This window comes from Sparus aurata, chromosome 6 (assembly GCF_900880675.1).
Source record: "Sparus aurata chromosome 6, fSpaAur1.1, whole genome shotgun sequence".
NCBI lineage: Eukaryota > Metazoa > Chordata > Actinopteri > Spariformes > Sparidae > Sparus > Sparus aurata.
The window spans coordinates 1,304,669-1,327,806 of NC_044192.1; the positions used below are offsets into that span (position 1 = coordinate 1,304,669).

General features: G+C 39.4%; 2 protein-coding genes and 1 long non-coding RNA gene across 3 annotated transcripts in view; 1 reads left to right on the forward strand and 2 right to left on the reverse strand.

Annotated features, from left to right (window-relative positions):
• Nucleotides 1–11,798, reverse strand: part of LOC115582688 (NLR family CARD domain-containing protein 3-like) — a 48,916-nt gene extending 37,118 nt beyond the window's left edge. Inside the window, exons 1-3 of the mRNA XM_030418802.1 lie at nt 11,765–11,798; nt 5,780–5,926; nt 1,571–1,749 (exon numbers count right to left, since the gene is read on the reverse strand). Of these exons, the coding sequence (XP_030274662.1) occupies nt 1,571–1,749; nt 5,780–5,907 (307 nt within the window). The 5' untranslated portion in view covers nt 5,908–5,926; nt 11,765–11,798. The remainder of the gene's footprint in view (nt 1–1,570; nt 1,750–5,779; nt 5,927–11,764) is intronic.
• The window catches only part of pcbp4 (poly(rC) binding protein 4), a 488,978-nt gene that overhangs the window by 186,826 nt on the left and 279,014 nt on the right, over nt 1–23,138 (forward strand). The gene's annotated exons all lie outside the window — the stretch shown is intronic.
• On the reverse strand, nt 13,559–20,310 carry LOC115582696 (uncharacterized). Its single transcript, XR_003984216.1, has 2 exons — nt 20,271–20,310; nt 13,559–16,607 (listed from the first exon to the last, which is right to left on the reverse strand). It is a non-coding gene; the product is annotated as an uncharacterized LOC115582696 (long non-coding RNA).

Consider the following 23,138-nt stretch of genomic DNA (forward strand, 5'->3'; position numbering starts at 1 on the left):
GAACATGATGTTTCCTGTCTCCAGATGTTCAAACGCCAGCCTCCCCAGCTTCAGAAGAACTTCCCTGTCAGCCTCCGTCAGCTCCTGTGGACTCGTTTCACGTCCCTCATGGTACTTCTGCTTCTTCCTGTTTGTCTGAACCAGCAGGAAGTGTGAGTACATGTCAGTCAGGGTCTTGGGCAGCTCTCCTCTCTGGTCTGTAGTCAACATGTGGTCCAGAACTGTAGCAGTGATCCAGCAGAAGACTGGGATCAGACACATGATGTGGAGGCTCCTGGAGGTCTTGATGTGTGAGATGATTCTGCTGGACAGATCTTCATCACTGAACCTCCTCCTGAAGTACTCCTCCTTCTGGACGTCAGTGAAGCCTCGTACTTCTGTTACCCTGTCCACACATGAAGGAGGGATCTGATTGGCCGCTGCAGGTCGGGAAGTGATCCAGACGAGAGCCGGGGGAAGCAGCCTCCCCTGGATGAGGTTTGTCAGCAGCACGCTGACTGATGACTTCTGTGTGACATCAGACACGACCTCATGGTTGTTGAATTCCAGTGAAAGTCTGCTTTCATCCAGGCCGTCAAAGATGAAGAGAAGTTTACAGACAGCGAGCTTCTCTGCTGTCACCTTCTGTAATGTTGGATGGAAAACATGGAGCAGCCTGAGAAGACTGTACTGCTCATCTCTGATCAGGTTCAGCTCCCTGAACGACAGCAGAACCAGCAGACTGACATCTTGGTTTTCGGAGCCCTCTGCCCAGTCCAGAGTGAACTTCTGCACCGAGAAGGTTTTTCCAACTCCAGCGACGCCGTTGGTCAGAACCACTCTGATGCATCTCTGTTGGTCAGGTGAGGCTTTAAAGATGTCGCAGCACCTGATTGGAGTTTCACTGAAGGTCTTCTTCTTGGAAGCTGTCTCAAGCTGCCTCACCTCATGTTGGGTATTAACCTCTTCACTCTGTCCCTCTGTGATGTAGAGCTCAGTGTAGATCCTGCTGAGGAGGGTTCCACTTCCTGTTTCATCACTTCCTGTTTCATCACTTCCTTCAGTCACACGTTCACATCTCCTCCTCAGACTGATCTTATGTTCATCTAAAACCTCCTGAAGACCAACATTCACTGAAAGAGACAAAATAAAAAAATTATGATTATTATTTTATTTTCAATATAAAAACGATCAATATAAAAGTATATCAATCAATCAATCAATATCCTTTATTTAACCAGGTAAAAAAAAGACAGTGACTGTCTGACAGAACTGTGATGTTGCTGCTTTACACAGTTAAACATTTCTCCATCATCATCAACATATCAGATCTAAATGTATTTACGGTTGTGATGAGACGTGGTGCAGAACAGAGCAGAAAAAAACATGTTATTGTATTTCAGATGGTCTTTAGATGTTTTGACATTTATAAAGATCTTAATTGTCTGTGCAGTGCAACACAAACAAATGTCACTTTATTAAATCAACAGTGTTTTCAGACATGATGAAATCAGCAGACAGATGTAGTCTTACTCTGTACAGTGCTGGTCAGACTGGCTGTCTGCAGTCCAGCTCTTGTTCTGGATCTTACCTCCACACTGGGGACAGGAGGAGTCTCCTGGTGAAGCAGACTGGTCCCAGTATGATGTGATGCAGCGTCTGCAGAACCAGTGTCCACAGCTGGTAGAGACCGGATCTTTCAGGACGTCCTGACACCAAACACAGCAGGTGGGCTGCTTCTTCACAGAAACATGACTCCTCTTCGTCTCTCTGTGAAGGAGCAGAGAAGACAGGACACAAAGATTTAAATCCAAAGACTTGAAACACCTGAGACACTGAATCTTTCAGAATTCTGAATAACTTTTCATTTGTTGTATATTATAAATTTAACTACTAATTCCCTCAATATTTTAATGTTTTTTAATGATGCCACTAATAAATAACTGTTTTATATGGGACAAATTATTTATTTGTTCCCAATTTCTCATCCATAAAGAGTTCAATAATTAAAGGTGTAAAAATGAGTCCCTATCAGAGTTGAAGTGGACCAGAAAGAGAAACCTGCTCTTAAACAAAGTGAGAATGGGAACAGGACAGAACTGAGTCTCTTTAAGTGGACTGAGTTCAGTTCACTTAAAACACAGTAAGAATCTTGATTAAGTTGACAGATGCATTTTGGGAGAAACTGTATTACAACAAAAACACATGAACAACTGGAAATGAGTCAGAACCAGTTCTTACTTTGTGTCAGATGGTCCAGGTTCAGTACTGAAGGTAGGAGGTTCCTCGTTGGACCAGTCACTCTTCATAGACAGACAGATGGATCCTGGAGGTTCTGCTCTCTGTCTGCTGGACTGAACTCTGCAAACACCAACAATGTTTTTCATTTATATCACATGAATCCTGGATAAGAAAAATGACAAACCCTTTAAACAGCTCTAAATAAACAAAAGAGAGTCAGAAGGGTCAAATAATTTCAGTGACCTTATCACAATGTTTAATCAATGTTTATGTGGCAGTTACATTTTAAAAGAAATGTTGTGATACTCAAAATCAACAGAAAAAGACAAAACATGTGACTGACAGAGACAACAGGAAATGAGTCAGAACCAGTTCTTACTTTGTGTCTGAGGGTCCAGGTTCAGTACTGAAGGATGGAGGTTCCTCATTGGACCGGTCACTCTTCATAGACACACAGCTGGATACTGGAGGTTCTGCTCTCTGTCTGCTGGACTGAACTCTGCAAACACCAACAATGTTTTCATTTATATCACATGAATCCTGGATTTTAAAAAAAATCATTTCTTTGTTCCTAATTTCTCATTCATAAAGAGTAATTAAAGGTGTAAAGATGAGTCCCCATTAGACCTGTCACGATAATCAATAAATCAATTAATCGTACGATAAATTAAAATTAGCTCGATAATTTTGCCGGCCTCAATAATTTCCATTTGCATGCTTGTTTGTTTTCCTCGTGTCTCTCACATGAACCCTCTTGTCAGTCACTCTTCGTCTCTGTGTGGGGAGGCGGGGCCCCTGACATGACACAGAGTGCAGCATGAGAGCCCCGTGAGGAGCAGCAAGCCAGAGGTAACACTAGTTGAGATTTGACGGAATAAAAACAAAGATGGAATTGGTTTCAATGCTGAACGCGTAAGCTGCAGTGTGGGAGCACTTCAGATTCAAACCAAATGACGTTGGTGAAGCACTTAACCTGGATGAGCCGGTATGTTGCATTTGTTGTAAAACAACAGCAACTAAGAGCAGCAATACAACAAACATGCATCTGCACCTACAGCATATTCATCAGATGCAGTTTTCCCAGCTGGGAAAAAAACTACAACTAAAGCTACAGAGGGGCCGTCTCCGTCTTCCCAACAGTCCACAATCACTGTGGCGTTTAGTCGACAAACAAAATACAAACAGGACAGTGCAAAATGGTGCGCACTCACAGACAGTGTAGTTCACTACATCACTAAAGAGATGCAGCCCTTTGATACCGTCGAAAAGCCGGCATTTCAACAAATACTGCAAACACTTGACAGCCAGTACGAACTGCCTGGGAGAACATACGTGTCACAAACGGCAGTTCCACAACTGTACAGCGTGAAAGCCTTTTTTTCAAGTGCATCTTTTATTAACAGAGACTGAGAGTCCATTTTATTTATTGTTTTTGGTTGTTTTGTTTATTTATTTGGGATATTTAAAATGTCTTCTTCATGTACAGAGGACTGTCCTCACTGCAGCGGGTTCCAGTCCCGGCCTGGGGACTCGAACCCGGGGCCGTCCTGTCCTGTCAATACAGCCAAAAGGCCAAAAAAAGAAATACTTGAAAAAAACATTGTCTTCTTCACATTCCAATGTTAAATATTCTTTAGAAATAAAAGTTTATTGACCTTTGAAAGGGTGTACTTAAATTACTATGCTTATTATCATTATATTACTGAAAAATGGTCTCAAAACGACATTATTATCGTTTATCGCAATAATTTCTGAGACAATTTATTGTCCAGCAAAATGTGTTATCGTGACAGGCCTCGTCCCCATCATAGTTCAAATGGACCAGAAAGAGAAGCCTGCTCTTAAACACACTGACAGTGTGAACAGGACACAACTGAGTCTCTTTAAGAGGACTGAGTTCAGTTCACTTAAAACACAGTAAGAATCTTGATTAAGTTGACAGATGCATTTAGGAGAAACTGTATTACAACAAAAACACATGAACGACTGAACATGAGTCAGAACCAGTTCTTACTTTGTGTCTGAGGGTCCAGGTTCAGTACTGAAGGCTGGAGGTTCCTCATTGGACCAGTCACTCTTCATAGACACACAGCTGGATACTGGAGACTCTGCTCTCTGTCTGCTGGACTGAACTCTGCAAACACCAACAATGTTTTCATTTATATCACATGAATCCTGGATTAAAAAAAAATCATTTCTTTGTTCCTAATTTCTCATCCATAAAGAGTAATTAAAGGTGTAAAGATGAGTCCCCATTAGACCTGTCACGATAATCAATAAATCAATTAATCGTACGAGAAATTAAAATTAGCTCGATAATTTTGCCGGCCTCAATAATTTCCATTTGCATGCTTGTTTGTTTTCCTCGTGTCTCTCACATGAACCCTCCTGTCAGTCACTCTTCGTCTCTGTGTGGGGAGGCGGGCCCCTGACATGACACAGAGTGCAGCATGAGAGCCCCGTGAGGAGCAGCAAGCCAGAGGTAACACTAGTTGAGATTTGATGGAATAAAAACAAAGATGGAATTGGTTTCAATGCCGAACGCGTAAGCTGCAGTGTGGGAGCACTTCGGATTCAAACCAAATGACGTTGGTGAACCACTTAACCTGGATGAGCCGGTATGTTGCATTTGTTGTAAAACAACAGCAACTAAGAGCAGCAATACAACAAACATGCATCTGCACCTACAGCATATTCATCAGATGCAGTTCTCCCAGCTGGGAAAAAAACTACAACTAAAGCTACAGAGGGGCCGTCTCCGTCTTCCCAACAGTCCACAATCACTGTGGCGTTTAGTCGACAAACAAAATACAAACAGGACAGTGCAAAATGGTGCGCACTCACAGACAGCATAGTTCACTACATCACTAAAGAGATGCAGCCCTTTAATACAGTCGAAAAGCCGGCATTTCAACAAATGCTGCAAACACTTGACAGCCAGTACGAACTGCCTGGGAGAACATACGTGTCACAAACGGCAGTTCCACAACTGTACAGCGTGAAAGCCTTTTTTTCAAGTGCATTTTTTGTTAACAGAGACTGAGAGTCCATTTTATTTATTGTTTTTGGTTGTTTTGTTTATTTATTTTGGATATTTAAAATGTCTTCTTCATGTACAGAGGACTGTCCTCACTGCAGCGGGTTCCAGTCCCGGCCTGGGGACTCGAACCCGGGGCCGTCCTGTCCTGTCAATACAGCCAAAAGGCCAAAAAAAGAAATACTTGAAAAAAACATTGTCTTCTTCACATTCCAATGTTAATTATTCTTTAGAAATAAAAGTTTATTGACCTTTGAAAGGGTGTACTTAAATTATTATGCTTATTATCATTATATTAGTTGAAAAATGGTCTCAAAACGACATTATTATCGTTTATCGCAATAATTTCTGAGACAATTTATTGTCCAGCAAAATTTGTCCCCATCATAGTTCAAATGGACCAGAAAGAGAAGCTTAAAACACAGTAAGAATCTTATTTTAGTTGACAGATGCATTTTGGGAGAAACTGTATTACAACAGAAACACATGAACAACTGGAAATGAGTCAGAACCAGTTCTTACTTTGTGTCTGAGGGTCCAGGTTCAGTACTGAAGGCTGGAGGTTCCTCGTTGGACCAGTCACTCTTCATAGACGGACAGCTGGATACTGGAGGTTCTGCTCTCTCCTCCTCCTCCCCATGATCACTCATCTTCTCCTCTGAAGTCAGTCTGAGAGGTGAAACAGTGACACTGACTTTGAGCTGCAGGACACAAGAATCAGGACACAAGTTTGTTGAAGAGAACAGGAAGTGAAACACAATCACACAGTGTAAGAAAACCGTTTAATAAGATGATGAAATGTATTATGTCTGGTTTTATAATTCATGTTCCGGCAGTCATGAATTATGTAGTGTGTGACAGATGAATCCTGTGTGACGTCACACAGAGCAGTCAGACAGCTTCGTCTTAAAGTCGACCAGCAGCAGATAAACTCAGTTTGTTGAGACTCCAGCAGACACTCTGTCTCTGTTGTTACCACACTGTTTAGTTCCGTCCTCAACACGACTTCATGTTTCAGAAGTGGGACAAAATTTTACTGTTGATTAGTTTCGTTATTGTTCGGTGACGCAGTTTATTCCTCAGCAGATAAAAAGTTCCTGAGTTCATCCAACATGTTTGTATTCTTCAGCTCACAGAGAGAAAACAGACTCAGAGACTCTGACTGTAATATAAAGATAGAATGTGTGTTAAAGCTGTGGTCTGCAACTATTTTTGTTTATTTTAGCATTAATAAATTATTAAAGATGTTGCAGTGAATGTATTACTGCTCTCACTGGAATATTTTGGGACCTACTGTAAAAATCTGGTGGAGTTTAATCATAAAAGTTTAATTATACGTTTCTTTTTTGTGTAACTGACTGTGATATCTGACTGATAATCAGTTAAAAAGCTGCTTATAAGAACAAGAGATTAATGACAGAAGCAGCTGATGTAGGTCAACAAAGGAAAACATGAGAAAAGGGAGATTTAAGTGGTGATTTGATTTTCTGCTGCTGCACACTGTGTCTGCATCAGGCTTTACTCCTGTTCATTACTGCCAGTTAGAGAAAAGAGATGAACACTGAGCTTGTTAATAAATATTGTAATAAATGTGGGTTTTGTCCTTTAGCAGGAAAATACTGCCAGTGTCAGAGCCTTTAAATAATCACACAACAGATCTTTATTAAATCATCACAAGTTAAATATATAAAAGCTAATTCATAGAGGTGAGGATGGCTACAACCGACTAGAGGAACCAGTCATCACAGGACAGCCAATACGCTTCATTCAAGTGAAGAACCACTACACACAGGACTAGATTCTAGTTTAAGACACACCGTTTCAAACCACGGCACGCTCGCACCCTCAACGCAGGAGGCACTGCAATTTATCAACCAGAGCAACCTATATTATACATAGAGAAATATATATAACAATATTTAAACCATACTTAATTCGCCCGCTCGGCGAGACTCTCCCCCGGGTTCTGAGCTTGAGATGCCGTCCAACTCCCCGGGAGCGGCTTCGCTGGACAGCACGGACAGAGTGCAGCCGGACGTCAGAATGTCACGCCAGGGATTTTGGGCCCCATGAAAAGAAATCTAATTGGGCCCTTGTGTAGGCCGGCCAAAAAATGTTATGCGGTTTCATATAAAACTATGCATTTTAATGGTATTTTTGACTATCATTCCCATATTTGTGACAAAAACAACATGACAGTTACGTGGTTACTGCTCACTGTCTCTCTTGCAGTCCTGCATGCAGCTCTAATTTATCTCCACAGCTGCAGACTCACAGCTGCTGGCTTTGGATCTGGGGTGAATAAATACATATATGAGGCTGTATGGTTGTTGCGATTTAATCCTCTGATTTCCAGAAAATATAAACGTTTCTCTGACTGTACTGAGTCACACAGTCTGCATGCAGCAGAAATGTTCTCCTCTGTTCTTACTGCAAAGCAGGAAGGTGAGAAACTACTGACCAAACACTCTATTGTAGTGATGGCTGAATTTCAACTATATTATATATATATACATACATATGCTCTTTTTATTTCAGAACTGTTTTCAATACATGAAAATCATTGTGAAATAAATATGGATCATAGGCTATTTTATTTTATAACTCTCTTTTAGCCTTCTGCAAGTGATGTTGGATCATCTGGCATTAACATGACTGTCTTCTGAAGGCCGTCACGGGCTCAGTTTTTAATTGAAATGAATCCACTGATACCAAACATGTCATGGTAGCTTACTGGGAAAGGAGCTAAATATCACTCCAAATTTGAACTGTTTTTACCGCGAGGTCCGCGACCTCAACGTGACATGATGACCTGTAATAATAACTTTGAGTCAGCACTTAATGAGGATGAGATGAGGATGAGGAACCTGCTGCTGCTCAAACTGACAAACTAGATTCATGTCTGTCTGACTGCCTTCAGTCTTTACAGCTGCTGACATTATTATCAGCTTTAACTGTTCTTAAACTGTGTTAGCTGTGAACTGTGCTCACCTTTCTTTTGAAAGAAGTGTGTGAGGAGTTGTCTTCCCTCTCCTTGCTTTCTTTCCCTTTCTGCCTTTTCCTTTTGTTTAAGGCTCCCTGACTTCGCTTTCTTGGGTAAAGTCATATTGATGAGCAGCAGCCACTCCGCTCCAGAAGCTGTTTGGAGACGCATCCTCGTGCACCTGCAGCTGCAGGTGGACTGAACCATTCTCTACTGTGAGGGGGGAGAGCGGCCTCAGACAGCCTCCACTATCTTCTATCTATACAGAATAAAGTCTCTCATCTGATTTATTCTGCCAATTTTAAGTTAGTTTTGACAATAATTACTTAGAAATGTTTTTTAAAAAAACGAAATAAAAACAACATTTTATTTCAGGCCTGTCGAGGGCCCCTTCCCCCATTGGGCCCTGGTAATCAGTCCCACTTTCCCCCCCAGTTCGACGCCCCGGTGTCAAGCACGGCAGCAGGAAGTACGAGGAGCAGTGGCGGCCATAGACATATATCTATGGTGGCGGATACTGCACTCTCTACAGTCCCGGCCCTGACTTTCTACAGGAGGCAGCAACCCTCCCCTCCTAACACAGGAACAACTAACCCGCTGCTCCACCTGCCTTCGTCGCCGGCAGTCCTAAATGGCTGTGACCGACACCCTGATGCTCTCCTAATGCCCCGTCTGTCTTTTGTCACCTTCCAATCCTCCTCCTGCTCGCAATCACACACGCACACACACACACAAAATTCCATTGATACGCCCATTACGTCACTGATTGTGTCCTATAGCACATTCACATCACAATATTCACTTTGTCAGTCAGAATTATGAGAGAAAGGGTAGAAATTGAGATACAAGAGTCATCTGGTGGAGTTCGATTATATTAATTTGATCTGAAGATTAAAATAATTTTATAGTGTCTGCAAATTATTAATTATCTTAATTATTTTAGCATTAAATTATTAAAGACATTCAGATAAAATGTGTGTTAACACTCACCCTGACTCAGACTGCAGCTGTCCTGCTGTTCTGTCGACTCAAGATGGAGTCTCAACACTTTACTTTCACTTTTATCTTTAAAGGTTTCCTCCCTCTTCGTCCGCATCGAAAATTAAACGTATCATTAGAAACATAACTACGGAGCCCAGGAGGTGAAAACAAACACATCCATGTCACCTCCCGGGCTCTGAACAGAACCACAGTGACAAGTGAAAAAAAAAGTTTGTTTTGAAAAGATATTAAAAGTTATTTATATTTTCAAGTTAATCCGATTTTTTTTTTTCAATAACAATCTGAAGTCTATTCAAAGTAAACGGACACGTTAATGACTAGTCAATGATTAGTGACGTTGGATACACAGAGTCTGGAGTTGGATTTGTAACTAAAACTACTCAGGTTTATGACATCATATCGTCAGCAAACCGAACAGCTCTGCACGTGCAACTCGTTATATTATGTATCATGTAAATACAGTAAAGTACAGAACAGTAAAATGATGATAAAAGTTACAGAGCACAGCAGCAGCTTTGAATAAATCAGCTGCTGCACACTGTGTCTGTGTCTGTTTCAGGCTTCACAGCAGCTCATTACTGCCAGTTAGAGAAAAGAGATGAACACTGAGCTTGTTAATAAATATTCACTGTGTCAGTCAGAATTTTGAGAGAAAGGGAGAACTTATGAGATACAAGAGTCATAATACAAGAATCTGGTGGAGTTCGATTATAATAATTTGATTTGAAGTTTATAAGATTTTTATAGTGTCTGCTAATGATTAATTATCTTAATTATTTTAGCATTTTATTATTACAAATGTTGCAGTGAACGTATAACTGCTCTCACAGGAGAATTTTGGGACCTACTGTAAAATAATCTGGTGGAGTTTGATCATAAAAGTTTGACTATAAGTTTCTTTTTTGTGTGACTGACTGTGATATCTTACTGATAACCAGTTAAAAAGCTGCTTGTAAGAACAAGACATTAATGACAGAAGCAGCTGATGTAGGTCAACAAAGGAAAACACGAAACACTTGAGCCTTTGAAGTTATGATTTCATAATGTTTTAAGCGTCCCTGAATGCTCCATGAGAGCCACAGCTTTACCGTACAAAGTAGTGTAGCCGCGCGATCGAGTTTTATGTTACGTGTAGATGGACTGACAGCGGTCACAGGAGGAAGACGTCATCTCTCTCTGTCTCTTCACACAAAGTTTGTGTTATATTGTAGATATTTTATCTTAGTTTTGTATCAGAAACAACAAAAACACGACAGAGGAAGGTGGACAAGTTTGTTGAGCTGCGGAAGACAAAGAACAGGAAGTAACACAGTCACACACACACACACACACACACACACACACGTGTAACCAGGGTTAACAAGCCTTATGTGACGTGTCACAGTCATCAGTGACATGCAGCTCCACACTACTGTCGCTTCTACAGACCACAGACGATGACCAGGTGGATTATGGGGCGTTTATTACACACAGTTCCCTCCTGCAACACAGCTCACAGACAGCAATGTGTGAACATGATCATCAGTATCAGGTTGATCACAGTGAAGTCCTCTTTTCTCTGTGCATTCAATAAATGATAAAATAAAAAACACAAATCTTTTCATATAAAAATAGAAACAAAAATTACATCCTGGTGTACATCCTCCAACCAATGGAGGGATAAAGACACTGATTCAAACACCAGGATCTTAGTAGGACTAAACCCTCAGTGCTGCAGCAGGCAGTGGATTCATTTGGACTTTTCTTTCTTGTAAAGGACCTACAAAAGTACTGATTATACGCACAGAGTTTTGGAAATGTTAGTTTCTCGATTGATATCGATCTGTGAAAATTCAGTTTGATCTTGTGTTAAATTTTATTTTGTGTTTTCATGCATTTTGTGCCAAAATGATAATGCAAACTGTTAAGTTGCTATAAGGACTAATGTATTGGTTGAAATTAACTACTGAGCGGTAGACAGACTAAAAAAGGCCTGACTGAGAATGAGAACCCAGAACTGAGTCAAGTCAAAGAAACGAGAAATTAAAATGAAGACAACAACTTAAAGGATCCCACTTGAACATGATTTATTAACTCAAATCGGGTTAATATAAACTCAAAGAGACAAAACAGGGAGAAATAATATTTTTTTATATATTGGGTTTTATTTTGTTGTTTAAGGGATTTGAGTACAATATTCCTCTGTCCATGTTGTCTGGTACCATACTCTATGTATGTACCATTTTGCGAATAATATAAATATGCAGGCAGTTCAAACTGACCTCATAGTCTGTTGTCTGTTATTCTTGAACACTAGTCTTAAAACTGCTTTTCCGAACCTGCCGTTGAGTCTTAGCCATCTGTTAATATCTACAGTGCTACACAAACACACACGCATCCACACGGTGACGCAGTTTAGTGCTCGACAGATAAAATGTTAAAGTCTCTGAATGAAGCGTTCATGAGTTCATCAGCTCACAGAGAGAAAACAGACTCAGAGACTCTGACTGTGATATAAAGATAGACTGTGTGTTAACACTCACCCTGACTCACACTGCTGCCGTCCTGCTGCTGTTCTGTCGACTTAAAATAGTCTGAACACTTAATTTCACTTTCAAGGCTCCCTAACGGACAAAGAGGGAGGGAGCCTCTTCATCCAGAACAGTGAAAATTAAAGTTGTAGTCTGAAACTATTGTTTTTGTTATATTTGCTAAAATTGTCCTTATGATCTGACAGTAGAATCAGATACAGGTCAGCTGTCTGTGGCTCCACCCAGTGGCTGTAATTTGATCTGCAAGAATCCACCACTTAGGGATCAACACAACCAATCAGAGCCAAGGGGCGTGTCTGAGAAGTGTCAATCATTCTCGTGCATATGCTGCAGCCCCGCAGTGTTAAAACAAAGAACTGGACCAAGCCAGAGAGAAAACAAGGATACATATGGAAGTGTCATTTCAGAGGTGGAGGAGCTGCTGGATCTGTAAGGACTTTTCTGCTGGACAGGTAACCTGGATATATGTTTCATTCTATGTTTTAACCACGAGACTAAGATGGCGGTGATTACAGTAATACTCACAATAGCGCATATTGCAGTACGATGTTGCAGTCGAGCTACATAGCTTGTTGCTAAATCTAGCTTGTTAGCTTGTATGCTAACTCCTGTGTTTAGCTTTGTCTTTATGGCTACTGGTTAGCAAAAGTGTCTTTAAGTGAGCAGGCAGTTCTAATAACGTTAGGTTGTGTTCAGGGTGCTCTGAAGTGGTTGAATTGGTTTATAGAAACAACATTACTCATGCTTCAGACAGGCAGCAGGTGATGATGATTACCTGAATGATCACCTGGTGACTCGTCTACAGTGATGTGAAGAATATTGATTGTTACTCTGGATATCTACAGTGATCTGCAGGAGGCACTCGTCACTGTAATTCTGTTGTATTAATCACAAATAGAACAGTCAGGGCTTATGTTGTTGTAAGTTGTTGTTATTATTGTGAATGTGCAGTCTTGGTTATCTGCGTCCTCTATTGCCGTGGTAACAAGCCTGCTCGTGCAGGGCAGGCTCCTCCTCTGTGGGAGGGGCTTAGAAGGCAGAGAGGAAGAAGGACTGACCTGGGAGCTGTTTCATTCTAATGTTCTAAGTCCACTTTTTTCTCAAAACTCCAGACTGCAGACATTGTTGAGTTGTTCACTTTAGATGATGGTGAACAACTGTTTTTTTTTTTCATGGTCTATAAATTATATAGCCATAACAACGCATCAGGCACAAATGAAATAACTTAGTATCAAGACAGAAGCACTATAAAACCAATGTGAGGAGGCACACTGGAGATCATGAAGATGCTCCAGGTGATCTTGTAGATAAAGTACATAGAGGCTCAGTCCCACAATCAAGACTCAAAAGTACTGACTTTATTTGTGATCATCCCTCAAGTCAAAGATGGTTGGTGGTTTCAATCCTGATGTGAAGATGTTTAATTGGAGAGACTCCATCAGATCTTTAGAATCCAGAATTACTTATTGGTTTCATTGTCTCTCTTTTCTACATTTTGTTTCAGAATCCTCACATGATGTTGATCACCTTTCTGATCACAAATCAATTACGATCAATTTAGTAGGTACAAAACAACAAAGTAATTTATGTGGCTAATGGAAATTTAAAAAAAGAACTATGAAATGATGATATCTTTTGTGATGTAGTGAAAAAAACAGTCACAGGAATATTTGGTAAATAAATCACAAACAGAAAACAACAAAGAAGTTTAAAAAGTTGGATGATCAGTATTATGGACGAATTAAACACACTTAATACTATGATTAAAGACAATGAGAAATGAAATGATGATGACAACATATGTATTTATTAAAATTACTTTTAGCAGATAGATAGCAAAATGGTTGAAACATAACAAACATATTAGGATGAATGAAAAGGAATAAAGATGCAACATGAGGCTCCATGACAGTCATATTATGAGCAGCAATACAGTAACAGGCATTTTAGAAAAGGTTTTCACCACACTAGCAAAATAAAACCACGAGCTTTAAGATTTCTGACAGACGTCAGAGGTCACATGCATCTGCAGGACGAGAAATAAAGAGGGAAAAAAAAGACAGAGCAAATAACTACACAAAATTAAAAGAAAAACAGGAAAACTAAGACCTACAAGAAGACATGATGTCATTTCAAAGTCGTTATAAAAGGTTAATATGCTTATTTTATGATAAAATTCAACCATAGCAAAGAAAATAAAACCCAATCCATTAATAATCATTTGTGACTTTACATAATAAAACATATAAGGATTCATGAAAAGGAATAAAATTTAACATCAGAAAAATAAACAACAAAATAAAACAAAACACAGTCCCCAAAAACTGATCTAAATCTGGATCATTTCAAAGTTCAATATACATTTGGTTAAAAGTCAGAATGCATTAATTACACAGCTGTAACTTGTACATGCTTATAATATGATGTATAAAAAGTTAATGTAGATTAATCAATCTATTTTTGACACTGATGCAACAATAATGTATAATAGCAATACATAATAGTGATGTAATGCAAGCTAAAAAGTACCAGTAGTAAATGTATCCACTTTTATTAAAAGATCATCCTCATCTGTGATGAATGATGAATGTAATAAACATATCTCCGATGGCTTGTGAGGGACAGTCGTGTGTCATTTTAAGTTTACATGTACATTTACACTTAAATTGAGGGCATTTAGCAGACGCTTTCATATGTTACATTACTCTATGGAGTAAAAAGAAATACAGAAAAAATTCTCAAGCCATCATCTGAGGATCGTAGCTGCTATTTATCAAAGATACTTTAAGTGCATAAGTGCTGTGATAGATGTGCTGACAATACAAACATACAAGTGTGTACATAAAAAAAAAAAATAGAGGGGTGTTGGGAGGGAGTCATGCTCTGCGGGGTCGAGGTGAAGTCTGAACAAATGAGTCTTGAGTCTTTGGCTTAAGACAGAGAGTGACTCTGCTGTCCTGACGTTGGTCGGGAGTTCATTCCACCACTGAGGCTCCAGAATAGAGAAGAAGTCTCGCTTGAAGACCTTGAAGGCCTTGAAGGCCAGTGTCATCATGCTGGTTACACAGTTACTCTGGCAACTTCTTTGTCTACTTTGATCTCTGTATGACCTCCTACACTACCTGAGGCTGAGCGGTGCCTAGCAGCCTCAGCAGCAGAGCATCTGTTCATCTGTCTCCACTGAGAGGTTGTTTCTTAAAAGGTGTTTTAAAATCAATAAATAGTAACTGAGACCAGCAAATACACCTAGAGAATTTATCTGTCTACCACATCGGTATGAACCCAAAACAAAGACAGTTCTCTGTGATATGACTTGACCTGAATTCATTCTTCAAGCATTGTAAGTGCTGTATTGTAGGCAACTGGACGCTTCAGTTTCTTTAAACGTCAGGGAGACACTTCAGTCCTCCACAGCCAAAACCACTTTGGTGTAATTCGGCCCACAAGGATCTTTAAGTTAACCCTCTGGAGTCCAGGGTATAATTGACCATTTTTCACTACTTTTTACATTTCACCTTAAAAACTATTTGCCTTGCCTTGTTTGTTTTGGTGTCGTTTATTAACACAGTGGACCTGAAATCTCACTAAAATCATAAAATCTGCTTTGGAAAAAGTTCGATTTTTTACTGTGAAAACCACAAGCATGTTTAACAAACTTAGAATGCAAATATAAATTGTTGTTTGTTAAATTTGTACATACGTTTTTGAAATCTACAGAGTTATTACATGTAACTATTTACATTTAAATGCAGACAATGCCTCAGGCTCAGGTCTCCCTCAGCTCCTCCCAGCTCATAGAAGAGCTGCTCTGCCTCCACATTCAGTAATCTCATTGTTTTGACACAGAAAACAAAAAAACAACTACACTACACACTAACTACACACTCCAAACACGCTAAATGTCACAAATCTCTCAACTTTCAAAACTTGCTTTTACTACCGCCGTCAATCTTTTGCCGCCATCCCTCCCACAACTTTCACCTCTTCCTCAGCAAGCAAATCACGTGCTTTGCCATATAATTTTGCGACTGGTTGATGTGGTGCATTTTTCCACCAATAGAAATGGGGGTGTCACGTGGTTTTTTTGCCTGCAAATGCGCACTAAACGTGACGACAATATTCATGATAAAGCCTTGCGTAATTTTTTTTATTGAATGTCCGGTTTTACTTTATCAACACAATTTAAAAACTGTTATATAGTTTGTTGAAGTTGAAACAGAGACTCAGTGAGGCTGCGTCTTACTGTTACATCATCTTAAATCGGTCACGTGATTTGGACATATCAGTCGACCACAGAGGGTTTAGACATTTCACGTGTCATCCAAGAGGCTTCTTCAGTTCTTACTAACTGGAGTTGAGTTTGTAGGCCTTTAAACTCTGTGTGGGAGTGTCTTTAAAGAGTCGATAAAGACAGGCGTGCGCTCTGAGTTTCAAAGCCGTTGGGCCACTTGTGGGTCATTGACCCAACCGGCCTTCGTGTGGGTTGCTGGGGCTAGGTGAGCCCACTGGTCTCACATCGCATCTATCTGAAAACACTTTCTCTTGATTTCCATCTTCCATCTGCCTGGTGACTCCCACCACGCTGAATATAATTTGGTTATTTGATGCAGTTTCTACAACTGCACATTTAATCTCCACACTTACCACTTTTTACCTAATTGTGTCTCTACACATAAATGGATGATTGTTAACTTAACACTGAAGCAGATTTTAGAGCAGTTCAGACCGCAGCACTGAGGGTCATCTCAGTTGATTCTGCTGCTTCAATCTCTCTGGATCATCAGGACACAGCTGATCCTCTCCACACCACCACCCTTACAGAGATCACTTCCATCTGATGAGAGAAGAGAGACAACACAAGTCATTAATGTTTACAGAGATTCTTCTCATCAGTTTTCAGTCAGTGATGCAGCACATCCACTATAAAGACCAGCAGCACCAGAAGTGGAGCAGCTGTGTAGCGTAGCCAGCTTCCTTTCAGCTCTCATGTGAATGTGTGGGAGTGAAGCTCACAGACCTGCAGACACTTTGGATATCAAGTCTGTTAACTTTGCAGATTTCACCGAAGTACACAATTAACAGCTGAGAGTCCCTGAATGCATCATTAGTGCAGAAACTGGGATACTGCTCACTATAATTATGATTTACTGCTGTTAGATTTAAATGTCTTTGTGACATTTGAATATTTCATCTACTTTGAAATATTACGAGACAAATATGTAAATAGGAGTCTGTTATAAAAATATGTGGACCGATCAAATGGACAGATATATTCCTGTTCATAAAGTCTGTAGAGAAAACCTCCAGCTGTGGTTACTGGACTACAGCAGAGATTCTCCTCTTTATTAAGATCACATGGTCACTAAATCTCATGACGGTTCTCTGATCTGCAGTGAAGTTTAGTCAGACTGATCTGAGAGCTGTGACGAAGACAAAATGATCATTTCCTTAGTGTTGAAATGAGAGCAAACTCTCTCTAAACATCTGATGCTGTCAGCTGCAATCCAGCTTTATTTCCTGTAGAGATGAAAACAGTCATCTTCACATCAACTCAAACACATGATAACAACAAGTTGCTGGTTGATCTGATTGGCTGACTCAATACTGCTGAAACCAGCAGGAACTGACTCAAACCCTCTACTGACCTCAGAGTCTTGTGGAGAGACTACAGTGTGAACTCTCCACGAGATCAGACAGCAGCTTCTCTTCTGATTCCTTCAGGTTGTTCTCACTCAGGTCCAGCTCTCTCAGATGGGAGTTGGGGTTTGACCTCAGAGCTGAGGCCAGATAATCACAGCTGATCTCTGACAAACTGCAGTCCCGCAATCTGAATATAGAATAAATTATGTAGATGAAACCATTTATACGACAATCTGATGTGTTTAAATGTGGAGCTTAACATCACTATGTCTTTATCAATGAGCTTTTATCTAAAATGAGTCAAATGACTGTCATTGTGTTTTTTAGGGCTGCACGATACGGTGAAAAAGTGATATTGCAATTATTTTGACAGATATTGCAATATTCATTATTATTATTATGGATGATTACATTTTACATCACAATTTTCCTTGTTACTGAAAAACTAGTTAAATCATGACGATGTGGCATTTCTCCCTGTCTCTGCCAAACAAACATGTTCTATTACGGCTGGAGAAGAAACTTTGTAGGTCAGAACATCTTTGCAGCTCTACAAAATATCATTACAACACTGTTTTGTGACACATTTTACCTTTAAAAATAATTGCAGTTCTTGCGACTTTTTATATTGCACTTAGTCATGTTGTGTATTTGATTATTTGATTATTAATTGTGCAGCTCTAGTGTTATTGAGGATCAACATCATGTCATTCTTCTACACACATCATCCAAATGTCAGTATAACATTCATACACCTGTTCACGTCAACACAGATTCATATTCATCATTAACACTTTATCCATTTTAAACTAACATTAGTTCAAATGGTCTCCAGTGTACAGATCACTCATTCATGAAGGAACACATGCATGTGAAACCAAAACATAAAGTAAAATTAGTTTAATTTAATTAGATAATTAATTAATTAATCAATCAAATTAATTAAATGTTACAAAGTATATTCCATTAACAAGCACTGACATGCCTGAAAAGCAGTAGGATTAAGTATACACTTATTTAATCCTCCTCCACAACTCAGTAATTAATCAGAATCAATTTACTTTCATTCCTGAACTTATCTACCTTCGTATCTAACTATATACAATTTGATATACTATGTGTACAATGAACATATCACATTTAATACATAAATATATTTACATACACACATTTGTATGAATATATACATTTGTGCCGAACACGCGTACATATATACATACACTCACACGTGCAAATATATACTTAAACTATTATATATTATATATTCATTGACCACATTTCTATATCTTATTATGAAACTTAATTTATTATCACATATTTATACTTTATAACATATTTAGATTTTATGCTCACAAACACATGCATACATCTATGAAAACACCTAGTGATTTTTAAAGCCCTCCCTCATCACAATTTCCAAAATTTAGTCCAAAATCGAGCCCAAGAAACACCGCAAGAACCAAACACACACACCAACAACTCTTTTTACCAAATACTATAAACTTTACACAGTGGACATTTTCTACAACCAAGAAATAGTGTTGGTGAACTGACCTCAGAGTCTCCAGTCGACAGTTTGGACTCTCCAGTACAGCAGAGAGAAACTTCACTCCTGAATCCTTCAGCTTGTTCTCACTCAGGTCCAGGTGTCTAAGATGGGAGGGGTTGGACATCAGAGCTGAGGCCAGAGAGGCACAGCTGATCTCTGACAAACTGCATCCCTGCATTCTGAATATAGAATACATCAAGTAGATAAAACCATTATACTACAATCAGATGTGTTTAAATGTGGAGCTTTACATCACTATGTCCTTATCAATGAGCTTTTCTCTAAAATGAGTCAAGAGACTTTGTCATTGTGTTCTTTAGGGCTGCAGGATATGATCAAAAAGTGATATAGCAATTACTTTGACAGTTATTAAGATATTTTCGACAATCAATTATGGACCTCTCATGAGACATGTCCTAATAAAGTTTGAATTGTAATGAATTGATATTATTCATTATTATTATGGACGATTACATTTTACATCACAATTTTCTATTGTCACTGAAAAACTAGTAAAATCATGACGATGTGGCATTTCTCCCTGTCTCTGCCAAACAAACATGTTCTATTACGGCTGGAGAACAAACTTTGTTGGTCAGAACATCTTTGCAGCTCTACAAAATATCATTACAACACTGTTTCGTGACACATTTTACTTTATAAAATAATTGCAGTTCTTGCGATTTGTATATTGCACTTAGTCATGTTGTGTATTTGATTATTTTGTAAGTAATTGTGCAGCTCTAGTGTTATTGAGGATCAACATCATGTCAGCTTTCTACACACATCATCCAAATGTCAGTATAACATTCATACACCTGTTCACGTCAACACAGATTCATATTCATCATTAACACTTTATCCATTTTAAACTAACATTCATTCAGAGGGTCTCCAGTGTACAGATCACTCATTCATGAAGGAATGAATGCATGTGAAACAAAACACAAAGTAAAATTAGTTTAATTTAATTTGATAATTAATAAATTAATCAAATTAAAAGAACGTTACAAAGTATATTCCATTAACAAGCACAGACATGCCTGAAAAGCAGCAGGATGAAGTATAAACTTATTTAATCCTCCTCCACAACTCAGTAATTAATCAGAATCAATTTACTTCCATTCCTGAACTTATCTACCTTCGTTCACTCCCATCTAACTATATATAATTAGACATACTATGTGCACAATTAAAATCAAGCACAAGAAACACAGCAAGAATCAAACACACACACCAACAACTCTTTTTACCAAATATTACAAACTTTACAAAGTGGACATCAAGAACTAGTGTTGGTGTACTGACCTCAGAGTCTCCAGTCGACAGTTTGGACTCTTCAGTTCAGCAGAGAGAAGCTTCACTGCTGAATCCTGCAGCTTGTTGTTACTCAGGTCCAGATGTCTCAGATGGGAGGGGTTGGACTTCAGAGCTGAGGCCAGAGAAGCACAGCTGATCTCTGACAAACTGCATCCCTGCATTCTGAATATAGAAGTGTTTATGTAGATGAAACCATTTATACCACAATCTGATGTGTTTAAATGTGGAGCTTAACATCACTATGTCTTTATCAATGAGCTTTTCTCTAAAATGACTCAAGTGATTTTGTCATTGTGTTTTTTAGGGCTGCATGATACGGTCAAAAAGTGATATTGTAATTACTTTGACAGATTTTGCGATATTATTCATTATTATCATGGATGATTACATTTTACATCACAATTTTCCTTGTTACTGAAAAACTAGTAAAATCATGACGATGTGGCATTTCTCCCTGTCTCTGCCAAACAAACATGATCTATTACGTCTGGAGAACAAACTTTGTAGGTCAGAACATCTTTGCAGCCCTACAAAATATCATTACAACACTGTTTTGTGACACATTTTACTTTATAAAATAATTGCAGTTCTTGCGATTTGTATATTGCACTTAGTCATAAAAGTAATTGTGCACCCCCAGTGAGTCTTCTACACACATCATCCAAATGTCAGTATAACATTCATACACCTGTTCACGTCAACACAGATTCATATTCATCATTAACACTTTATCCATTTTAAACTAACATTAGTTCAGAGGGTCTCCACTCATTCATGAAGTAATGAATACATGTGAAAACAAAACAAAAAGTCAAATGAGTTTAATTTAATCTAATAATTAATTAATACAATTAAAAGAACGTTACAAAGTATATTCCATTTACATGCACTGACATGCCTGAAAAGGAGCAGGTTAAAGGAAACACTTATTTTTATCCTCCTGTACAACTCAGTAATTAATCATCATCAATTTACTTTCATTCCTGAACCTGTCTACCTTTGTACACTCCCTTCTAATTATATGCAGTTTGATATATGTACAATTAACATATCATATAATACATAAATATATTTACATACACACCTTTATATGCATATATATGTGCTGAACACAAGTACATACACTGAACAAAAGTATAAACGCAACCCTTTTTTTACTCACAAGATCTAAAACTTTTTCTATATACACAAAAGATCCATTTCTCTAAAATATTGTTCACAAATCTGTCTAAATTTGTGTTAGTGAGCACTTCTCCTTTGCCGAGATAATCCATCCCACCTCACAGGTGTGGTATATCAAGATGCTGATTAGACAGCATGAATTTTGCACAGGTGTGCCTTAGGCTGGCCACAATAAAAGGCCACTCTGAAATGTGCAGTTTTGCTTCATTGGGGGGGGTCAGTAAACCAGTCAGTATGAGGTGGTTGATTGTGGCTTGTGGAATGTTGGTCCACTCCTCTTTAATGGCTGTGCGAAGTTGCTGGATATTGGCGGGAACTGGAACACGCTGTCGTATACGTATCGTATCCAGAGCATATCAAGATACTGATTAGACAGCATGAACAGGTGTGCCTTAGGCTGGCCACAATAAAAGGCCACTCTAAAATGTGCAGTTTTATAACACAGCACAATGTCACAGATGTCGCACGTTTTGAGGGAGCGTGCAATTGGCATACTGACTGCGGGAATGTCCACCAGAGCTGTTGCCCTTGAATGTTCATTTCTCTACCATAAGCCGTCTCCAAAGGCGTTTCAGACAACTTGGCAGTACATCCAACCGGCCTCACAACCGCAGACCACGTGTAACCACATCCAGCATGTTCACCTCCAAGATCAACTGAGACCAGCCACCCGGATAGCTGTTGCAACAATCGGTTTGCATAACCAAAGAATTTTTGCACAAACTGTCAGGAACCGTATCAGGTAAGATCATCTGCATGCTTGTCGTCCTCATCAGGGTCTCGACCTGTAGATCGTTGTCGTAACCGACTTGAGTGGGCAAATGCTCACATTCGATGGTATCTGGCATGCTGCAGAGGTGTTCTCTTCACAGATGAATCCCGGTTTTCACTGTTCTGGGCAGATGGCAGACAGTGTGTGTGGCGTCGTGTGGGTGAGTGGTTTTCTGATGTCAACGTTATGGATCTAGTGGCCCATGGTGGCGGTGGAGTTATGGTGTGGGTAGGTGTATGTTGTGGACAACGAACACAGGTGCATTTTATTGATGGCATTTTGAATGCACATAGATACCGTGACGAGATCCTGAGGCCCATCGTTGTGCCATTCATCCACAACCATCATCTCATGTTGCAGCATGATAATGCATGGCCCCGTGTTGCAAGGATCTATACTAGTGTTGCACAGTAAACCGATACTAGAAAGGTACCGCGGTACCCAGCTGTTAAAAACAATACTTTTCACGTTTTATTAGTATCGGTACTTTATGAACTTTGTGCCACAGCGGGGCAGCGTGTCTGTGTGTGCAGCTTCTCTCTGCTTCCTCACTGCCTGCAGACAGAGTGGGCGTGGCTTCACTGTGACAGAGCAGAGCAACACAGACATGGCTGAAAGTGGCATGAGTGCTCCTGCCGACTGTCCTAGGTTGTTGAAGAAGCAGACGCACAGAGTGAAATATGGAAATATTTCGCTTACATTGCCAACAGTAACTCGTGTTTGAAAAGTGCTATATAAATAAAGTTATTATTATTAAGCCCACGGACACCACAAAGCCCGTCTGTAAACGATGCTTTAAATCCATAATGACCAAGAGAGCCAACACATCCAACTTGGCAAAACATCTCGCTGACAGACATGTAGACTTGTTCAAAGAGCTGCAGGTTAGCGATAGATAACAT